At 42.1% G+C, this 18,402-nt stretch overlaps 2 protein-coding genes across 2 annotated transcripts in view; both read right to left on the bottom strand.

Moving 5' to 3' along the window:
- Window positions 1-12,631, bottom strand: part of CCNYL1 (cyclin Y like 1) — a 36,919-nt gene extending 24,288 nt beyond the window's left edge. Inside the window, exons 1-2 of the mRNA XM_015540964.2 lie at window positions 12,221-12,631; window positions 553-627 (exon numbers count right to left, since the gene is read on the bottom strand). Of these exons, the coding sequence (XP_015396450.2) occupies window positions 553-627; window positions 12,221-12,446 (301 nt within the window). The 5' untranslated portion in view covers window positions 12,447-12,631. The remainder of the gene's footprint in view (window positions 1-552; window positions 628-12,220) is intronic.
- Window positions 12,632-14,995: 2,364 nt separating this feature from the next.
- Window positions 14,996-18,402, bottom strand: part of LOC122240820 — a 64,804-nt gene continuing 61,397 nt past the window's right edge. Inside the window, exon 4 of the mRNA XM_042993910.1 lies at window positions 14,996-16,517. Coding sequence (XP_042849844.1) covers window positions 16,412-16,517 — 106 coding nt within the window. The 3' untranslated portion in view covers window positions 14,996-16,411. The remainder of the gene's footprint in view (window positions 16,518-18,402) is intronic.

Below are 18,402 nucleotides of genomic sequence, written 5' to 3'. Positions count from 1 at the left end.
GCGAACCTTCTAGGAAACCCCACAGGCTATGTTTGTTCCTACAAATCCTGCCACATCACTACGTTAGGATGAGGAAGTTTTGAATAGCTCAAAAGTTCTGAATGGCATAAATGTGGATGTGAGATAGGCTTGTTTGGTTGAGCACTGTGTAAAATGGGGCCAGAATCACAGATTTAATCCCCATAAATTGATGATTTTTTTAATTTGTTAAATGAAAACCTAACTGTGGCCTAAATCCTATCACTCATCTCTAAAATGTGTGCTCTTTGGAACAGGGGAAAAAGACAAAGTGGTATGAGTTAGACCACATCTAAATCATGTGGTCAACCGACTGTGTTGATAAAGAGGTGGCAAATGTGTGAACAGTCCACGTGTTCTGCTAACTAAATCAGTGACAACGAAAGTATATCATCGTATATTAAAATAAGTGAATACATGAAAAAGTGAAACACTTAAACCAACGTATGAGTTCTTCTAGGTTCCTTCTATAATACACAAAACAAAGACGGTTTTCAATCTTTTTTTCAGAAGAAAAAAGAAATACTGTCTTACCATCCGTTTGAGATTTGCTCAGGAAAATTGTGCTTGCCCTTGGATGGTCAGAAGGGTTTGATTCCAAAGCTAAGTCTGTATAGGAAGAAAAGGTACGATGGTTTGAGTAGAAAAAGACAGGATTTTAAAAATAGCTACACATCAATTTGAATCACTTAGCAGTCTTGGGAAGAGTTTTTAGTAATGACAAAAAGCCAATTTTAGTAACAGGAACAATATAAAAAATATACCAGGACACGGCAAAATTGTAGAATCTCTCCACACATGTGGAATAAAACCAGGCTATGTCTTAGACTTTTATTCTAACTTGCACCTAAATAACCTATGCAACTTTTAGATGAAATATGTGCCTTCCCCCTCCTACTTACTAAAAATCCCATTACCATCCTTTAAGCTGATATTAACAGCATATTCTAGAAACAGTCCCAAGAAGCAAGTTATGCTGTGGCTAATTACTGTCAGATACCAGCTCAATATATCAAATGTGCCAAAACCAAACAAGTTGCTTTTGGCAAGCTCGTGTTCCTTAGATAATCAAATGGCTAATTCTAACTCCATTCAACAAATGAACTCACTGAATTAGCTGTGGTTTATGTAGGGAGCTATACACAGGTAGAATTAAGAGGACTGTATGTATACAAGGTTCAATGTTCTCTTCTTTAGGTACACTTCCATAATAGCAAGTGATTTTTAACTTTTGCCCTTGATTTCTAAAGCCAGACTCTTGCTTCTTCTGTCCATGCTGCATGATTCATTTGGGGCTTCAATAAGACTATTTTCTGGAGCAGATCATGAGGCTACTTGTAAAAAATTTTTTCCATGCCTATGTAAAAGGTATGTCTGTCTATAGTCCATCCTGCACCAAGGTGGGAAAAAGTCTTTCTATTCATGCAAGAATACAAAAACAGGTCCTTGAATTTTCATAGAACAAGGTTTGCCACCATATGGGAAACAAAGTTGTCATATAAAAAACAAAACAAAACAAAAAACCTCTGGTGTGTCTAAGATTCCAAATAAAATGATCCCTGCATTTCCTCAAGATGTTTAGTGACAGTCTGGTAAGCAAAGTAGTTTGAGAAAGAAATAGGAAATGCACAAATAGGTTTTGTCTGGTTCCATATAATCTTTGCTCTTTTTAAGCTCTGAAATATATTTTTGGGTTACTTCATTGTGTTTGACAAGACAGCTTGATATTTCTATCAAATAAATGACTTTCATATTGCAACAACCTTTGTAAGAACCACTCAAAATTCTCTTAAAAAGGAAAAAAAAACCCACAAAACTTTATGACACTCAGCAATGTCCATCTCAAAGCATTTAGTCAATCTTGTAAGAAACTGGACCAAGATCCTGACAGAGTATGGTTAAGAAACCACATAATAATTGTTCTGTTTTTAAAAGGGGTGTTGGCAGTCCAATCAAAAAAAAATTTTTTTTTTTGAGCATATGACTTTGTCTCAGATCATGATCTCGCGTTGGTGGGTTTGAGCTCCGCATCAGGCTCTGTGCTGACAGCTTGGAGCCTGGAGCTTGCTTTAGATTCTGTGTCTCCCTCTCTCTCTGCCCCTACCCTGCTCATGCTCTGTCTCCTTCCATCTCTCAAAAAATAAAATAAAACATTAAAATTTTTTTTTCTTTAAACACTATCTGTGGCTATTAGAGAATCAAAATATCCAATGATATATTAAAAACTAATCATTCTTACAGTGAATCCTGTCTAATTCGGCATTTCATAAAATTTATCTACCTAGAATCCTTTTTTCCTCCAAGTAATATAGTTAGAATCTTGCACAAACATCATTTGGGACTTCCTGGTTTAACAGGAATCTGAACCATCCATTTTAATGGTGCTGCCAGCACTAGAAATTTACATAGCTAAACATAGCTTTGTTCTTCATGGAAATTCCTTCACTGAATTTGAAGTTTGTTAAAACTGCTTGAGAAACTTATTCAACATTTTTATGTAAAAGACCCATAAAAATTAAACTTTTTTCACATATTTGAAAAATGAGACAGTGTCAGCTATTGGGAAAATAAATGAATTCAGCTGTGCTCAAAGCGACAAAGACTCTCACAGCTGCCTCTAACCTAAAGCTTCCAAAAGAGTTCATGACCAACTTCCTACCAAAAAGAAAGCAAATATACTGCATTTGAATCCAAAAAATAAACAGAAATGTTTGCAGAAGTAAACATACTATGTATCAGTGCCTATAGCACCACAGAAGTTTAATTAAATCTTTTCAATGGGGGGGCACCTGAGTGGCTCAGTCAATTAAGTATCCGACTTCGGCTCAGGTCATGATCTCACGGTTTGTGGGTTTGAGCCCCACATCAGGCTCCATGCGGACAGCTCAGAACCTGGAGCCTGCTTTGATTCTGCATCTCCCTCTCTCTCTACACTTCCTCTGCTCTCGCCCACTCTCTCTCTCTCTCAAAAATAAACATTTAAAAAATTGGGAAAAAAAATTAGGGGTGCCTGGGTGGCTCAGCTGGTTAAGCATCCAACTCTTGGTTTTGGCTCAGGTCATGAGTTCAAGCCCCACATCAGGCTCAATGCTGACAGTGCAGAGTCTGCTTGGGGTTCTATCTCTCCCCCTCTCTCTGCCCTTCCCTCATGCTCTCTCTCTCTCAAAAGTAAATAAACTCAAAAAAAAATTTTTTAAGTTAAAAAAAATTAAATCCAGGAAAAAGAAGTACCAGAATCAAAGGAGAAGAAGCAGGCTACACATGTACATACACCCCAAACCAAGATGTTCTACTACCGATCTAAGTACAAAAATCAAGAGCTGGGATAAAAGAAATGGCAACGTGCAGGAACAAAGCAAAATTAGCCCAAGCGACAAGAAGGAAACTGGCACTGCCCCTACTCCACCTAGAGTTCTAGGGTGGCACGTGCCCTGGGACTTCCAAAGAACCACTGAGCAAGGCCAAGCTGTGAGCTCCCAGCTAGCCTGGAGCTGTCCCATGTTTCCTTTGCTATCATTGGGGGAGGGGGACCTTGCTAGGAGATATCAAGAGAAGAGAGCAGAACTGAGACAGGTTCTAAGAAGGCCATTTAATTCCTGGGTCAAGTGGTACCCAGTTTACTCCATGAACTCTGGTTATAGGAGTCAATATTGTTTTTAAAAATTTTTAAGATCAATTTTAATTTGTCACTGAAAGGGATCTGGTTAATCGGCAGTAATGATGATCACATTAAAGGTGCAAATAGATAAAAGTCACTTGCTCACTCCTTTAACAAATATCATGAACACAAATTTACAAGAGTCAAAATAATACTTTGTTTAAAAATTACTCATAAACTCACAACCATTACTTTGTTACTTATACGCTTAAAAAAAAAAAACAGAAAAACAACTGTAATCAGTGTACCATTTATGTCCTATTTTGTTATTGACAAGTGATCTTTACCCCATTCCAGTATATTTATTGTTTAATGTATATACAATGGCCTACCAAGCATTATTCCTATACTTTACTTAGCCAATCCCCTATTCTTAGGGTTTAGGTGCTTACAAACTTCTTATATTATGAGGGAAATCTTCATATACAAAGTTTTTAAAAAACAATTTTGTTTTTTATCTCCTTAGGAAAGATCTCCAAAATAGGATGACTAGGCCACAAGTTTAGATCATTGTCATGGCTCAAAGTATTGCTGAGTTGCTTTCTAAAGAAAGGGGGGGGGGGAAGGGATATTAGTGTATAATGCTATCAACTCTACCAGTTTCAGCTCCTACCCGGGCTTTGATTACTTGAAAGAAAAGATTCCTACTGATAAAAATGAGGAAGTCCACAGTCTCTAATTTGCATTTCTCTGATTACACAGTTTGACTATTTTCCCCACAGTTAACAGTGCTATTGCCACTTTGGTGAGTTGCTATGATTTGTATATACTGTACGTATTACACCTACTAAGACCCTGATGTTGTCAGTCTGCATGAGGTTTTCGGAAAATAGTAACCTTCTGTCTTTAGCCGGCGACAGTTGTCTATATAACCTGCACTTTTTGCCAATGACAAAAACCACATTGCTGCTTTATAGAATGGATATTTAAGCCACTAGACTGTAAACTCAGATACACACACACATTTCCGTGCTGTCCATTACTGTCTTCTCAAGCACCTAAGATAACTATGCAAAATCATACTATCACAAAGGTCATACTGCCAACTATTAAGCAAAGCATTACCACCTCCCACCAACATGCACTCACATATTCATGCAAGCACACGCAGTGAGAGAGATGGCATGAAATTACTATACATCTTGTATGTGAATCTAGCCCAAAATTATTTCTTTGGACACCTCTAAGAATTTTTTAAGTAATCTCTACACCCAACGTGGGGCTTGAACCCATGACCCCGAGGATCAAGACTCACATGCTCTTCAGACTGAGCCAGCCAGGCGCCCCACGAATGTTTTTAACCTAAGAGAAATATTCCTGAGTTCATGATTAGAGGTTATGATTAAAACTGTATTTTAATACCCATCACTTTTTTTTAAAATCAATTTAAATTGCAACTTAATTTGACAGCATGACAGGTTGAAGCAGGAAAAGTAGAACTTCAGAAAAAAATTAAACTTGGGTCTTAATATAAATACAGAGGAAATCTGTAAAACCATTGACATCCAATACTGCTTTTCCCCTAAGATTCTATCAGTTATACAACGCACAGATGTTAAAAATGTGAAAACACAGGCAACTTAGAATAAAGGAAATGCATTATTAGAGGCTAAATGTGGCAAAATTAGGCAACTAGAAACTGTCAGTAAATGATTTTTCCTTGTCAAAATATTAGAGGGAGAAGGCAGTGACCAGGAAACGACCTGACAGAGCAGCATATTTCACAAAGCGATTGATTTCAATATATCCCAATTAAAATAGAAGATGTCAGCAGTTTCTGGGCTAACCGCTGGGTACCTGTTCACTTAAGGCTTCCTGCATTTACTGAACTACACTATCATCCTTATACTGTACGTGCATTCATTTTATGGCCCATTAACAAAAACATTTCAAGTCTTACAATTGCCATGTACACTGATGATTTTATCTGAGTCCACACTTTTCCACCCCAGTCAGGTAATTTCTACCGTATGGCCTTGAGCTGGCCTGCGTCACCAGAGGGCACACAGCGTGTTCCCGCATCCCCCAATCTACTCCTTGCTTGAGCTCTCCTTCCACTTCCTAGCCTCTGACAATCCTTCTAACTCTGGCTTTCAAACTACTGTACCTGACTCTACCTTGCTTCTCAGTCTTGCCTTGTTTTAACCCTCAACCCATGGTTTGGTGACTCTAACTGAGATGTGACATTTCATACAGTGAAGTACACCTTTCTTCCTTTATATATTTCTAAAGAGTATTTTTTCTCAGTTTCCTGAACTTTTAAGAACATTTCTGGGTTGCAAGTTACCTCTATTTCATTTTACATTGTGCAATGTTAATATTTTAATTCTAAAGCTTAATTATTTTAATACACACATGCACAAAAGAGTGAGAAAAAAAGTAGTATACAGAGGCACCTAGCTGGCTCAGTATAGAGCATGTCACACTTGATCTCGGGGTTGTAGGTTTGAGACCTATGCTGGGTGTGGAGATTACTTAAAAATAAACTCTTAAAAAAAAAATAGTATCCCACAGTAGCCCGCATGATGAGTCATTCAATAAATTCTATTCCTATAGACCATGTATCTTTAATTTACATTCCTGATCTACTGTCTCATTGTTAAAACTGGGACAACTCAATTTATACCTCTCAAAGCCGGTCTTCTCATGTGTAAAACATATCATTCCTATACTATGTAACTCAACTTTGTGAGGAGCAAAAGAAATGTAAGAGCAATCTATATATCATCTAAAGCACAATAAATGACAAAGCTTTCACAAATGAACTCAAAAGCAAAAAGTGAATATTTAGCATTTCACTGGAAAGTGTATGAAATGTCCACTCGTTACTCATACCCAAATATCATCTTAAGCAAATATGTGCTTTGGCTACCACTAAAGGGAAAGGAATAATACTCACACAATCAGTAAGAATTTCTCTCATTGATTCTGGTTTCTTTAAGCAAATATGCATTTCTCTTGCTTCTGTCATGCAGATTACTGTATGTCCTCTCCTTGTTTTTTTCATGTAACATATCCTGGAGATCACTTCACAGCAGTGAAGACAGACCTTGATCTTTTTTTTACAGCTCCATAGCTATCTACTATGTAGATGCACCACTTGATTTTACTAGCCCCTTACTGGACATACAAGGTACTAACGATATTTTGCTTTTGAAAATAATGCAACAAAACCTTTGTGAATATGTGGTTTCATATCTGTGGGGTATATCTTCAGAATAAATTCCTTAGAGTAGGATTTCTGGATTTAATGTACCTGCAGTGTTGTGAGATTGTGCCAATTTCTCTTTCACGGGGTCAAACCACTTTGCATTTTCACCAGCAATACATGATTATTTCTTCACAGCCTCACCAAAGAATGTAGCATCAATGGATTTTCTCCCAACAGGAGAGAAACTACAGTATAGTTTTATTTCACATTTCTTCTATGCGTAAAAATATGTTTAAAGGTTATCTGCATTTCTTTTTCTGTGACTTGCCCATCCATACGTTTGTTGCCTTTTAAATTCACTTAATTTAAGTCAGCCTATATTTTAGACCCTTATCTTCTGTTCAATTCACTGTTGGCTCTCACCTAAACTACTGCATCAGCCTTCTACCTGCTCTCCCTGACTCCAACCCGTGCCTGCATTACACATTCTCACACAGTAGCTAGTCTCTTTTTCTTTCTTTCTTTTTTTTAAGAATTAACATCATTCCCCCACATATAATCCTCCATTGGTTTCCCATTACAACTAAATGAAGATCCGTGTTTTTTAGTCAAGGCCCAATAGGCATACAAGGTCTTAACCCACGGCATTTCTCATAGCATCCCTCTCACTCTGGAGCCAGCCCATGTCTTTCTGTCCTTTGTTTGCACCAAGCATATTCCCAACTGAGGACCTCTGCAAGGAAGCCTCCTGTCCTACACCCTCCCACAGCTCCCCCTCACTTTTAAGGCTGTGTACTTGTCACTTGAGAACAGCCATCTTTAACCACTTCAAGCAAAACTGCCCTCCCATCGTTGGCTTTCTTTCACTTTCTTTCAGCACCTCACTACCTGACATTCTTTATTATTCATGTGCTGTCTGCCCCTAGGTCTTTCCAGAATGTAAGGAGTTAGGGCAGGGGCTTTGTCATGTATACCACCGGCTGCCCAGCATCTGGAACAGTGCCCAATAAACATCTGTTTCAGTGTACCCTAAACCAGTTAAGTTTCTTCCTATTTTCCCATCTCTACTAAGATTTCTTCTAATGCTTCTTTTGATTAGTCATCTTAGACTGGCATTACTTTCAGATCTCTTAGCGTAGTAGTTATTCAGAATTAAAGACACAAGACAGGCTACCAAGAACCACAAAAATCTAAAAGAGGAATTCTAACATCCAGTGAAAAACCAATGGTAACTGTAATTCAGTATAAGGACATTTAGTGTTAAACTACTTTACCTACAAAAGGACTCATCCTGCAGACTTAATTAAGTCATAAGACTTAATTTCCGTATACCATCTGAATTCTAAAGGGAGGTACAATGCACCAGTTTTTATCTGTGCCCCCTGAATAAAGCATAATAATGGGATTGTATACTGTTTTACTATAAAAGATGCCCAACCATAGGGGTAGGTAAATGAATGGTGCTCCCACCATTCAACAGTACACTACACAGTTATGAAAAGGCATGTAGTCGAGCTACGTGCAGCTGCACGGAAATATATCCTAGAGTGCTCTCTAGGCATCAAGCACAGTGCTAGGAGCTTTAGGTCGTTGCTTTCCTTTAAAACAAAATGCTATACAGCAGTACATGAAGAATTAGCTCATTTTTGTTAAATAAACAAAATGTTAGGTTTATACACATACAGCACATTTAGGAAGAGTAAATGCCAAAATATTAATAAAAGTTCTGGATATTCTAAGTGAATGACTTTTTTATATTTTCTAAATCTTTTATATCAAATGCTTATTGTCATTTAAAAAAGCCAAAAAAAAAACCCCAAAAAAACAAAAAAAAAGGAGGGTTTAAAATAGCTACTGGGAAGAGGAAAGATCCGTTGCTCAGAGGTTTTTCCACATCATATTGCCAATTCCTTCCCTACTCACTCCTCGGGGGAAGGGGGAAGAAGGGGTCACTTCAGAGAGCACTCTGGCCAGCAAATCAGTGAGGCCTGTAAGGTCAGAACATAAAAGACTGTATGAAAAGTTGGTGAGTAACAATAAAATTGGATAACAGGACTTCAGTATCTTATTTTGTGTCATTGATACACCAGTTAGAGTAGATACAGGGTTAGGTAAAGGCAAGGTAGTGGAGATATTCTTTAATCTTTTTTCAATGTTTGTTTATTTTGAAAGAGGACAGACAGTGAGCAGTGGAGGAGCAGAAAGAGAGAGAATCGCAAGCAGGCTCTGCACTACCAGCACAGAGCCCAAAGCAGGGCTCGAACTCACAAACCACGAGAGCATGACCTGAGCAGAAACCAAGAGTGGGATGCTTAGCCGACTGAGCCACCCAGGTGCACCTAGAAAAATTCTTTTGAGGGGCGCCTGGGTGGCTCAGTCGGTTAAGCGGCCGACTTCGGCTCAGGTCGTGATCTCGCGGTATGTGAGTTCGAGCCCCGCGTCGGGCTCTGTGCTGACTGCTCGGAGCCTGGAGCCTGTTTCAGATTCTGTGTCTCCCTCTCTCTGACCCTCCCCCGTTCATGCTCTGTCTCTCTCTGTCTCAAAAATAAATAAATGTTAAAAAAAAATTTTTAAAAAGAAAAATTCTTTTGAGTCTATCTGAAATCTATGCTAGGTTCTTAGAATATCCCTTTGAAAAGGTTTGAAGAAATCACATTTTTCTGAAATGTTTGAGAAAAACAAGGCACAGCATTATCTATGGATGACTTTTGTCTAAGAAATGAAGTAAATAAATTCTTCATCATAGAAAAGCCAAAATGCTTTATCTCTAAGTAGGTATTTCTTAGTTTCCAGGGAAACTGATATGAAATTTTTGAAATAAAGACATTAAAAGCAAACTTTCAATGTGCCTGCACTTTAGAGTTAGTGTTCTGACCTTGTTTCTATGGAAATCTAATAGGCAAATGCTGAAATTGAGAGTTCTCTTATCAGTTTATTGAATTTCAAAGAAAAATTTAAGACAAATTGAAATGAAATTTAAACTATCATGTTAAACATAAAGGGTAAATTCTATACTTACAAACTTTTTTAACTTTTTTGGTTTAATACTCCTTACAGTCCTGTGCTTAAGGTACCTTACCTCATCAACTTTTCTTTTTTTTTAAGCTTATTTGAGAGGGAGGGGGCACAAGCAGGGGAGGAACGGAGGGAGAGGGAGAGAGACAGAATCCCAAGCAGGTTCTACACTGTCAGCACAGAGCCCTATGTGAGGCTCGAACTCACAAACCATGAGATCATGACCTGAGCTAAAACCAAGAGTCAGATGCTTAACCGACTAAGCCTCCCAGTCATCCTTCTCATCTGCTTTTCCTAACGTTCCTCTGTCCAGCGTATTCTTGGCTTCAATTTGAGGTCACCAGAACAAACTCTTTAAAATGCATCAACCCGTTTCCCTGACAGGTTAATCTAGGTTCATGGCTTCCACTTTTATCTAGTCTTACCTATTGTAATGAATGTACAGACAGGAGAGAGAGGTAAAAGTTGCTTTGAGTTGTGAACAATCAACCTTGAACGGAAACAATCATGATGACTACGTTGGGATAGGTCTACCTTATGTATAAATAAGGTGAGAGCTGACTATGAGAGCTGTACAAGAGCTGAACCCAGCAATCTGTCATCTCCGTGTCAGTCTCTTCTGTTTAGTAGTTGTGTTACACAGTCATTGCCCATCTCTGGGTCTCTCTTTCCTCATTAGCAACATGGGGAGAATACCTGCAGCCTTATTTGTAGTCGGAAGGGCCAAATGAGATTGACATGAAAATGTGCTGTAAATCTTAAAAGAATTATGTAAAGGTCCCATTTGGTCTCTCATCCAACACTAACCCATCTACTAACTAGTTTGTAAAATCACTCAGAAGCTTACCTTTCAACACCAAGCAGAATAGAAGTTTTTACAAGTATTCACATGCTTTGTGTTTAAACGTCCAATTAATTCATTTAATTTGTTCATTCTTTTACAATATTTGAATATTCTGAAAAAGCAGTACTTCCCCATTACAAAGCCATGTCCCTCATATGGGTGAATCCACAGGCTTAATTATTATAATTCTTAAGAGCCCCGCTGAAGTTTTAGAAAAAGAGCTGTAACACATTTCCTCTATAAGCTGTGGCATTTAAATGAAAGGAATGGGCTAATGGGGCTTTAACATCTTTATGATACAATGTTTTCTACTTCAAAGAACATAAGACTCATTAAAGAGCCACATGGTTATTAAAGAGCCACGTTGTTACTCAGAATTATTTTTACCTAGTCCTCCCTTTCCAAAATTCCAGAGGCAAAAATCAAACACTTCCTCTTTGCCCTCCCCCCTCCCCCAACCGTTTAGTCTGAAGAACTTTTACCCCAACATTCTTAAAGTTGAACAGGATTCTATTGGCAGGAGGGGGGAGGAAGGAGAGGGAGCCATGGAGACAAACATTCTGTACAAGATCTGACACTTTAACTGCCAAACGTTTATATTACAAATTAAGGTCTAAATTTATGGTTTTTTCTCTTTGGAAACTTTCTACCAATAGCCTCATGAACCACTGCCCCGCTCATTTTTAGAACTGGCAGCATGTAAGTCAAGTCTGTTAAATCACTGAGATAGAGCAGAAGACACTTTTGTGCCAAAGTGGGAATTTTAAACTCCCTGGGTTCTCCGTTCGGTAAAAGGAAAACAAGAAACAAAAAACTATATTCTCGCAGCCCTGGCAGTAACATTTCACACTGTTCACAATGAGTTCAAGTCTCTTCTGCCACCATTTTCCTCCCGTCTTCAAAATATAGTTAGAATTAGGCAGTTTCCATCGAGGCTACTGGAAACAGCCTACTTAAGAACACCGCACAGACTTTCGCAAGCCAATCTCTATTTTGAATTTCCTACAATTCGTCTGAATCGTCCCGCGTGTCAACTACCTTAATGGTAGGAGGAAGGGTACCATCAGGCCCTTACTTGGTCCCTTTACTTAGGTAAGGATAGGGAGATGAGGTGGATGCTCCCAAGTTGGGGTATTTACATTTCCACCGAGAAAGGGGAGCGCGTATACCAAAAGAGTCTTTATAAAGTCTCCGGAGACGTCCAGGAGACCCCCAAACAGGAAAGGGCTGCGGACTGGACGGTCTCAGGCCGCGCTGGGAAACGGGAATACGGGAAAGAACTAGGCGTTCGGGCAGGGAAGAGGGAGAGAAACTGGCCGGACACGACGGGGAAAGAAGAAAGGATGGGGACGCCAGGCAGAGCCAGCCTTCATCCCCGGCGCCCAGCCCTGAGAAAGCCCGCTCCGGGCAGGAAGGAGCCTGAGGCGGCGGCTCGGTCCCGGGGGACACCGGGGGCGGCGCAGGCCAGCGGTCCGCCAGAGAGCGGACAGCACCGGCCCCCGAGAGGGACAAGAGGGCCCCGCCTCCTCCTCACCTTCGGGCATCTCCCGGTCGCTGATGTGCTGCAGGTGGTGGCCCTCGCCGGCTCCGAAATCCAACTCGGCGGGCTCCACGGCAGCAGGCGCCGGGGCTACTGCCACCGCGTCCCCGGCCGCCGCCTCGTAGATCTCAGACTCGTAGTTTGCCTCCGCCGGCCCCGTGCGCCGGCCCACCTTGGGGCTGGCATTGGGGGACACGCAACAGGTCAGCGTGTTCCCCATGGGGCGCCTCCACTCCTCGCCTGCGCTCGCCCCCGACTCCGCCGCGCTCAGCAGCTGCCCCCTCCCCCAACAATGGCGCGGTCGGCACCGGCAGCCCCGGGCTACGCCGGGGCTGTGCCGCGCATGCAGGCGCGGCCTCGCCCGCTGCCCGCCGGTACGCCCCGCCGCCGGGCCCCGGGCAGGGCTCCGGCCCCGGCCGCACCCCCGCCGCCGCGCCGCCGCCGCCGCCGCCGCCTCCCCCGAGCCAACTAGTCTGTGAGGGCGGCGACCAGCCCGGCTTATTTAAAAGGGGTGGGGACCCGACGAGCGCTGAGAGGCGCAGCCACTGCCGGCAGAGAGCGCGGTCGGAGCTCCTCCTCCTTCCGCCACCACCTCCCGACTGCCGTCCGCTGGCCTGGCTGGCGCCTGCCAACCGGAACACATTCTGCGGTCACCTGGTTACGAGGCACCAATCACACCCAGAGTTCCCTCCACGCGCCCGCCTCGGAGCGGAGGCACGTGACTCGCAGTGCCCCGCCCCCGCCCCGCCCCGCGGCTGCTCCGCCCCCCGCGCGGCGCGCCGCCGACTCCGGTTTCCATTCATCTAGCGCAGCCCGGAGCTTTCCGGTCCCGTGGGAAGCGCACCGGGCGTTAGTTACTCTAAGCCGTCCCGGGTCGGTGGGCGTTATAGAAAGTCTCGTTAGTAAAGAGCCGATTCCGTTAGCAACCCGATTTCACCGGGTGTGACAGCTGACTCATTTGATCGGCCACCGAACTTAGTTCCCCCCGAATTGTTGAACCATTTTTGTAACTAAACGCTCCTCCTCTCTTGCCTTCCAAACGTTAGTTTTCGCCTGCAACTTGACCACAGCAACCCCCGGAGCCCTGGTCCTCCTCTCAGTAGAGCGCTGTGGCTTTGTGTCTTGAGTGAGACCCGAGGACAAGTCACCCTTCACTTCTTTCTCACTAAAATAAGGAACGAACTCGTCCCTCCCGGCCCGGAAACGCTGGGTTTCACCGACTCGCTTTTCTCCCCTCTGCTTCCCCCTTTGATGGCAGGAGTTTCCAGATTTCCCTTCTTTGGCCAACAACCCATAAAGCACGATTTTCTCATACAAAATTGAGACCCACAGAGTGAGGTGGCACGGGTCCTGACCTGATGGAGATGATGATAATGATAGTTAACATTTGGGTAGTGCTTAGTAGTGCGCCCAACCCCATTCCAAGTTAGGTAGGTACCCGTTTAACCCTCGACAACAATCCTTTCACAGATTTTAGGGAAGAAAGTGAGACGAATTAACATTCCCAAGGCCAAGTGATTGCTCAGGTGTCGGGCCGGGATTTGAGCCCAGATATTGTGGATCCCCACAGGCACCTTATTGTGATTACCAGAAAATAAAGGTAGAAGTAAAACTTGAGAGGAAGTGACACTGTATATCAGGATATTTATTTAAGGGAGGACAATTTTTTTTTTGGTGTAGATTTGTAAATGTTTTCCCTTCACTCAACATTCTCTCCCATGTGCCCCTCACTGTATGTGGGAAACCTTCGGGCCCTCAGTGAGCTCTCAGGGATAACAAAACAAAGGCTCAGAGAGTCCAATTGTCTGAGGTCACGCTGCTGGAAAGTGCTTGTACCTGGGGTTCAAACCTAGATCTAACTGACCCCAAAGTACATGTTGGGGGAAAGAGGATGGATTTTTACCCTGGAAACACAAGACGATTGAGTAATAGGAAGCTGGCGTGTCACTATCAGATGGTTTGTCATGAGGTCACTCCCAACAATAAGGACTGAAGGATGCAAGACCAATTCAGAGACTTTATGTTCAACTAGGAGAGAAGGCAGTGGCAGTGACTGAAGTGGGGGGAAAGGACTTGAGATCTTTGGGGAGGTAGAATTGCAATACTTGATGACTGGGTATGGAGGGAGAAGTGAAGAGGGAGGCAGAAATGGCTGCTAGGATTCTGGCTTTGAGGACTGGATAGAGAGCGGTGACTTTTTCCCAGAGAGAACACAGAAAGAGGAATAGGTTTGAGGAGAAAGATAATCTTTGCCCTATGAAGTGGAACATCCAAATGGAGATCTCCGGGGGAAAGTTGGATCTATAGCTCTTTTGACTAAGTCTGTTTTGTGATATCCCAAGTTACATTTTCAAAAATTACACACATATTCAACCACCCAAAAAGTAATTGGGGAGATTTCCTAAAGTTGACATGCTGAGAATGTAACATTTCCTGGTGGTTACTTTCATAGAAAAGCTTGGACTCTATGGTTTTACTAAATGGCACATTTTATGTAAAACAAAACTGTTAAATGAAAAACTATTTACAATTGTATTGTCATTAGAACATATAGAAAGTAATGAAGCCATGGGTACAGAAGTGATTGTCTTGAGAAGATGTGTATAATTTTAAAGATTTTTTAAAAAGGCAGACTAGGTGAATAGAGAGATTTAAGTGGCATTTAAGTGAAACCTGCAAAGGTGAGCAGTGAAGTCAAGGACCTGAGCACTAATCAGAAAAGACTGATTGATCGGGTGAGTTCCATGAGGTGTGTGGGGGGCAGGGGGGCTCACATCTGCCTCTCATATCTGCAATGGCTGCATCTAGAACAGTGCCTGGTCAGTAGGCAGCAATAAGCAATTCCCTGAAGAGTCAAGTGTGGGAAAACTACAAATGCCATGGGTTATGGCAACTGGGTGATTGGGGATGTGTTTTGAGCCTGGTGGCCGGCAGTGGGCAAAGAAATGAATAGGAGTTGAGAAAGTGAAGACCCCAACTGAGAGCTTCTTTTCCTAAACATTTTGACTGAGAATAGACATGCAGTAGCAGTTAGAGGGAGATGTATGGTTAAGGGGTACATTAAGAAAAAACCATCCTCCAATGATGGAGAAAAGGGAAGCAAAGAATAGTAATGTGATTTGAATTAAGCAAGAGTTTGACTCTGTGATATAACCTGAGACCTTGCATATGGCTGCTGATGGCTGAATTATCTCTTGGGATATATCCTCTTGGGATATATCTTGTGATTAGTGTTTTACACGGGTTCGGAATAAGCCCATTCATTCATTTTATTCATTCAATACCTAAGCTGTTACCACATGCCACATACTTTTTAGGTACAGAAGATGTTGTTTTGACCAAGATAAGCAAGGTTCCTGTTCTCATGAAATGTATCTTCCAATAAAAGAGTCAACAAGCAGTGTTGTCCATCACACCTCAAAATCATGGCCCAGGAATAACTACTGAATCTTTATTCCAAACAGTAGGGTGGAGGAAGGGAATGGAGATTTTTAAGAAGATGCATACAGCATAGAACTTACATATCATTGACTTCAAGCTTAGCCATATGGCCACACACAGCTCTACGAAAGGATCAGAAAATGTAGTCATATAGCTGAGGAACTAATGCACAGGGAATAACTGGGCATTGGATGACAACTCTACCCTACAATCTTAAGGTAAGATTAGAGAAGTCTCAGCTTAAAGCAAGGAAGATCATAATACGATTTCATACCCCTTTGCAAGCATATATGGAAACTTATGCAAAGAGTTCTATAGTGACCTTAAGCTAAGAGGACAAAAAAAGTGGAGCGAGGCTTAAACTATAGAATAAACTACCTCAGATACAAGAAAGATTTTATGGTGGTCAGGTGATTAGGATTACATATTATATGGGTATTGTGACTAATTGGATTCCATCTTGGGTATTGTGACTAGTTGGTCATATAGAATAGGATTTTGTGTGTAAGTAATAGGTAGGGTTTCTTTGGGCAGAGTCTCCCCTTATCACCGTATTCTCAACGGCATATGTGAACAAAAATGTTAAGAATTATTATTAGACCTGATTTGATGTGGAACAACTGGACTTTTCTCATTTCTGAGTTTGGAAAATTATAATCGGTATCATTAAGCAAGTAGGGCATTTGACAGTGCTGGCATTCATATTTAAGTAATCTATCCAGTGCCTCTTCCATCTGACTCTTTCTACACCTTCTGAACTGTTCTTCTACCTTCTCTCTTCTCATAGCATGCAGGTTTCTTTCTGTCCAGTGAGTCAGTCGAGATAAGAATGTGCATTTGAATTGATGCTCTGAAAAAAATTAAAAATGTGTTAGTTTGGCATTCCATTAAGGGCAGTTCATGTTCATTGGACACGTAGTTCTGGCCCCAAATGTCCACTGTGATTACAACTCCGAACATTAGGGCGCTAAGACAAGTTCTAGGAAGGGCCTGCAGTTTTAAGAGACTAGGAGTTTCTTTTTGCCCTTCCTGGAGCCTTTTCTCCTCTCCGCCGTTCTATGGTTTATTTGCATCCAGTTGCATTTGTCTAAGTGCTATAGGAAATCTAAAATCTTAGCCCACAGCCGGTGCTTCCTCAGATCACCTTCCGGTAGGGCTGGAAGAGCCTTTCTCTCCCGTCGAGTGCTCCGTTCAGGATTCTGGTTTTCTACAGCAGATGCGGCTCTACCCCTGGCTCCAAAGGCTGTAACCAACCGCCCGTGATCTGCACTTCACTAGTTTCAGGAGGGAACTGCCCTCCACACTTGCCCCGGAGACAAACTCACTGCCAAATCCACTTTGGAGCAAGGCAGAGTATGAATAAATACATTAAATGCTCTCAGTTGTTTTTTACCCAATCCTGCCAATACTCCTTCCCTCGGCATCTCCATGCTTTGCTATTTCCACTTGTTTCACTTGAGTGATATCTTGGTGCTTTTAAGATGTGTCAATTTTACTCTTAAAATGGAATCCTTGGCCAAATTGGTTTACTGAAGTTAGAACCTTTTTCTTGCAATGATTTCACGTGTTCCCTCGGTTTCTTCTGGTAGCCTTTTTGACAGCAGCCTCCTAAAATCAAGCTGATATTAGAAACACTGTAGGAAGAGGAGTCTCATTAAACTTGACAGCAGGGAAAAGTTTAAAGAAGTCTTTGTCACCAAGTTTGTTCCCGGGAAACAAAACTCACAGATTTTAGGGCATGATCTTTTCCTCATGATGAGTCCATTGCCTGTTGTGGAGACAAATCAATTTTTATCCCCACAGTGTGAGATCCACCCTGTACTACCTCTAGAATGTTTTTCAAATGTTAACATTTATTTATTTTTGAGAGACAGAGAGCTTGAGTGGAGGACGGTGCAGAGAGAGAGGGAGACACAGAATCCCAAGCAGGCTCCAGGCTCCAAGCTGTCGGTACAGAGCCTGACGCGGGACTCAAACCCACAAGCTGCGAGATCATGACCTGAGCTGAAGCCGGACGCTTAACTGACTGATCCACCCAGGCGCCCCTAGAATTCTTCTATCAGAAGGGATTAGGATAGCAAACTGGATTGATGTAGGGGCCAGGAAATTTGTCTTAAGAGACACGTTTGGGGGCACCTGGGTGCCTCAACTGGTGAAGCATCTGACTCTAGATTTCAGCTCAGTTTATGAGCTCACAGTTTGTGAATTCGAGCCCCATTGCCAGCCCCCGAGCTGCACTGATGGTGCAGAGCCTGCTTGGGATTCTCTCTCTCTCTCTCTCTCTCTCTCTCTCGGTCTCGCTCTCTTGCTCAAAATAAATAAATAAATTTTTTCACGAGAGAGATACATTTGAATAGCACTTAAAAAATGAACAATTTAAATTGCATTTTGGGGGGGACTAGGGCCTTGGCCCCTCCGCTGAGCAGCCTTGGCTTCTATAAGGGTGATTTTTTGAGTAATGCCACACACCCCATGAGCTATTTCTACTCAGTTCTATTTACTATACAGATAACATAGAATGCTCCTCTGGGGGAAAAAAAATACTCTAGTTATATAGTCAGTGCTTTGTCCAGAAGAGGCAAAACAAAACAAAACAAAAAAGCCCCCTGAAAACAGCTGAAGCCAGGGCCCAAACCCGATCTGCCCTGTTCTTTGCAGCCACGGTGTTAGAGCTGGCCCATCTGGACCATTTGATAAACCTCTACTCATTCTTTGAGGCTTCTGTCAAGCGGAGC

This window comes from Panthera tigris, chromosome C1, assembly GCF_018350195.1.
Source record: "Panthera tigris isolate Pti1 chromosome C1, P.tigris_Pti1_mat1.1, whole genome shotgun sequence".
Classification (NCBI taxonomy): Eukaryota; Metazoa; Chordata; class Mammalia; order Carnivora; family Felidae; genus Panthera; species Panthera tigris.
This window is presented reverse-complemented; position numbering and strand designations above follow the sequence as displayed.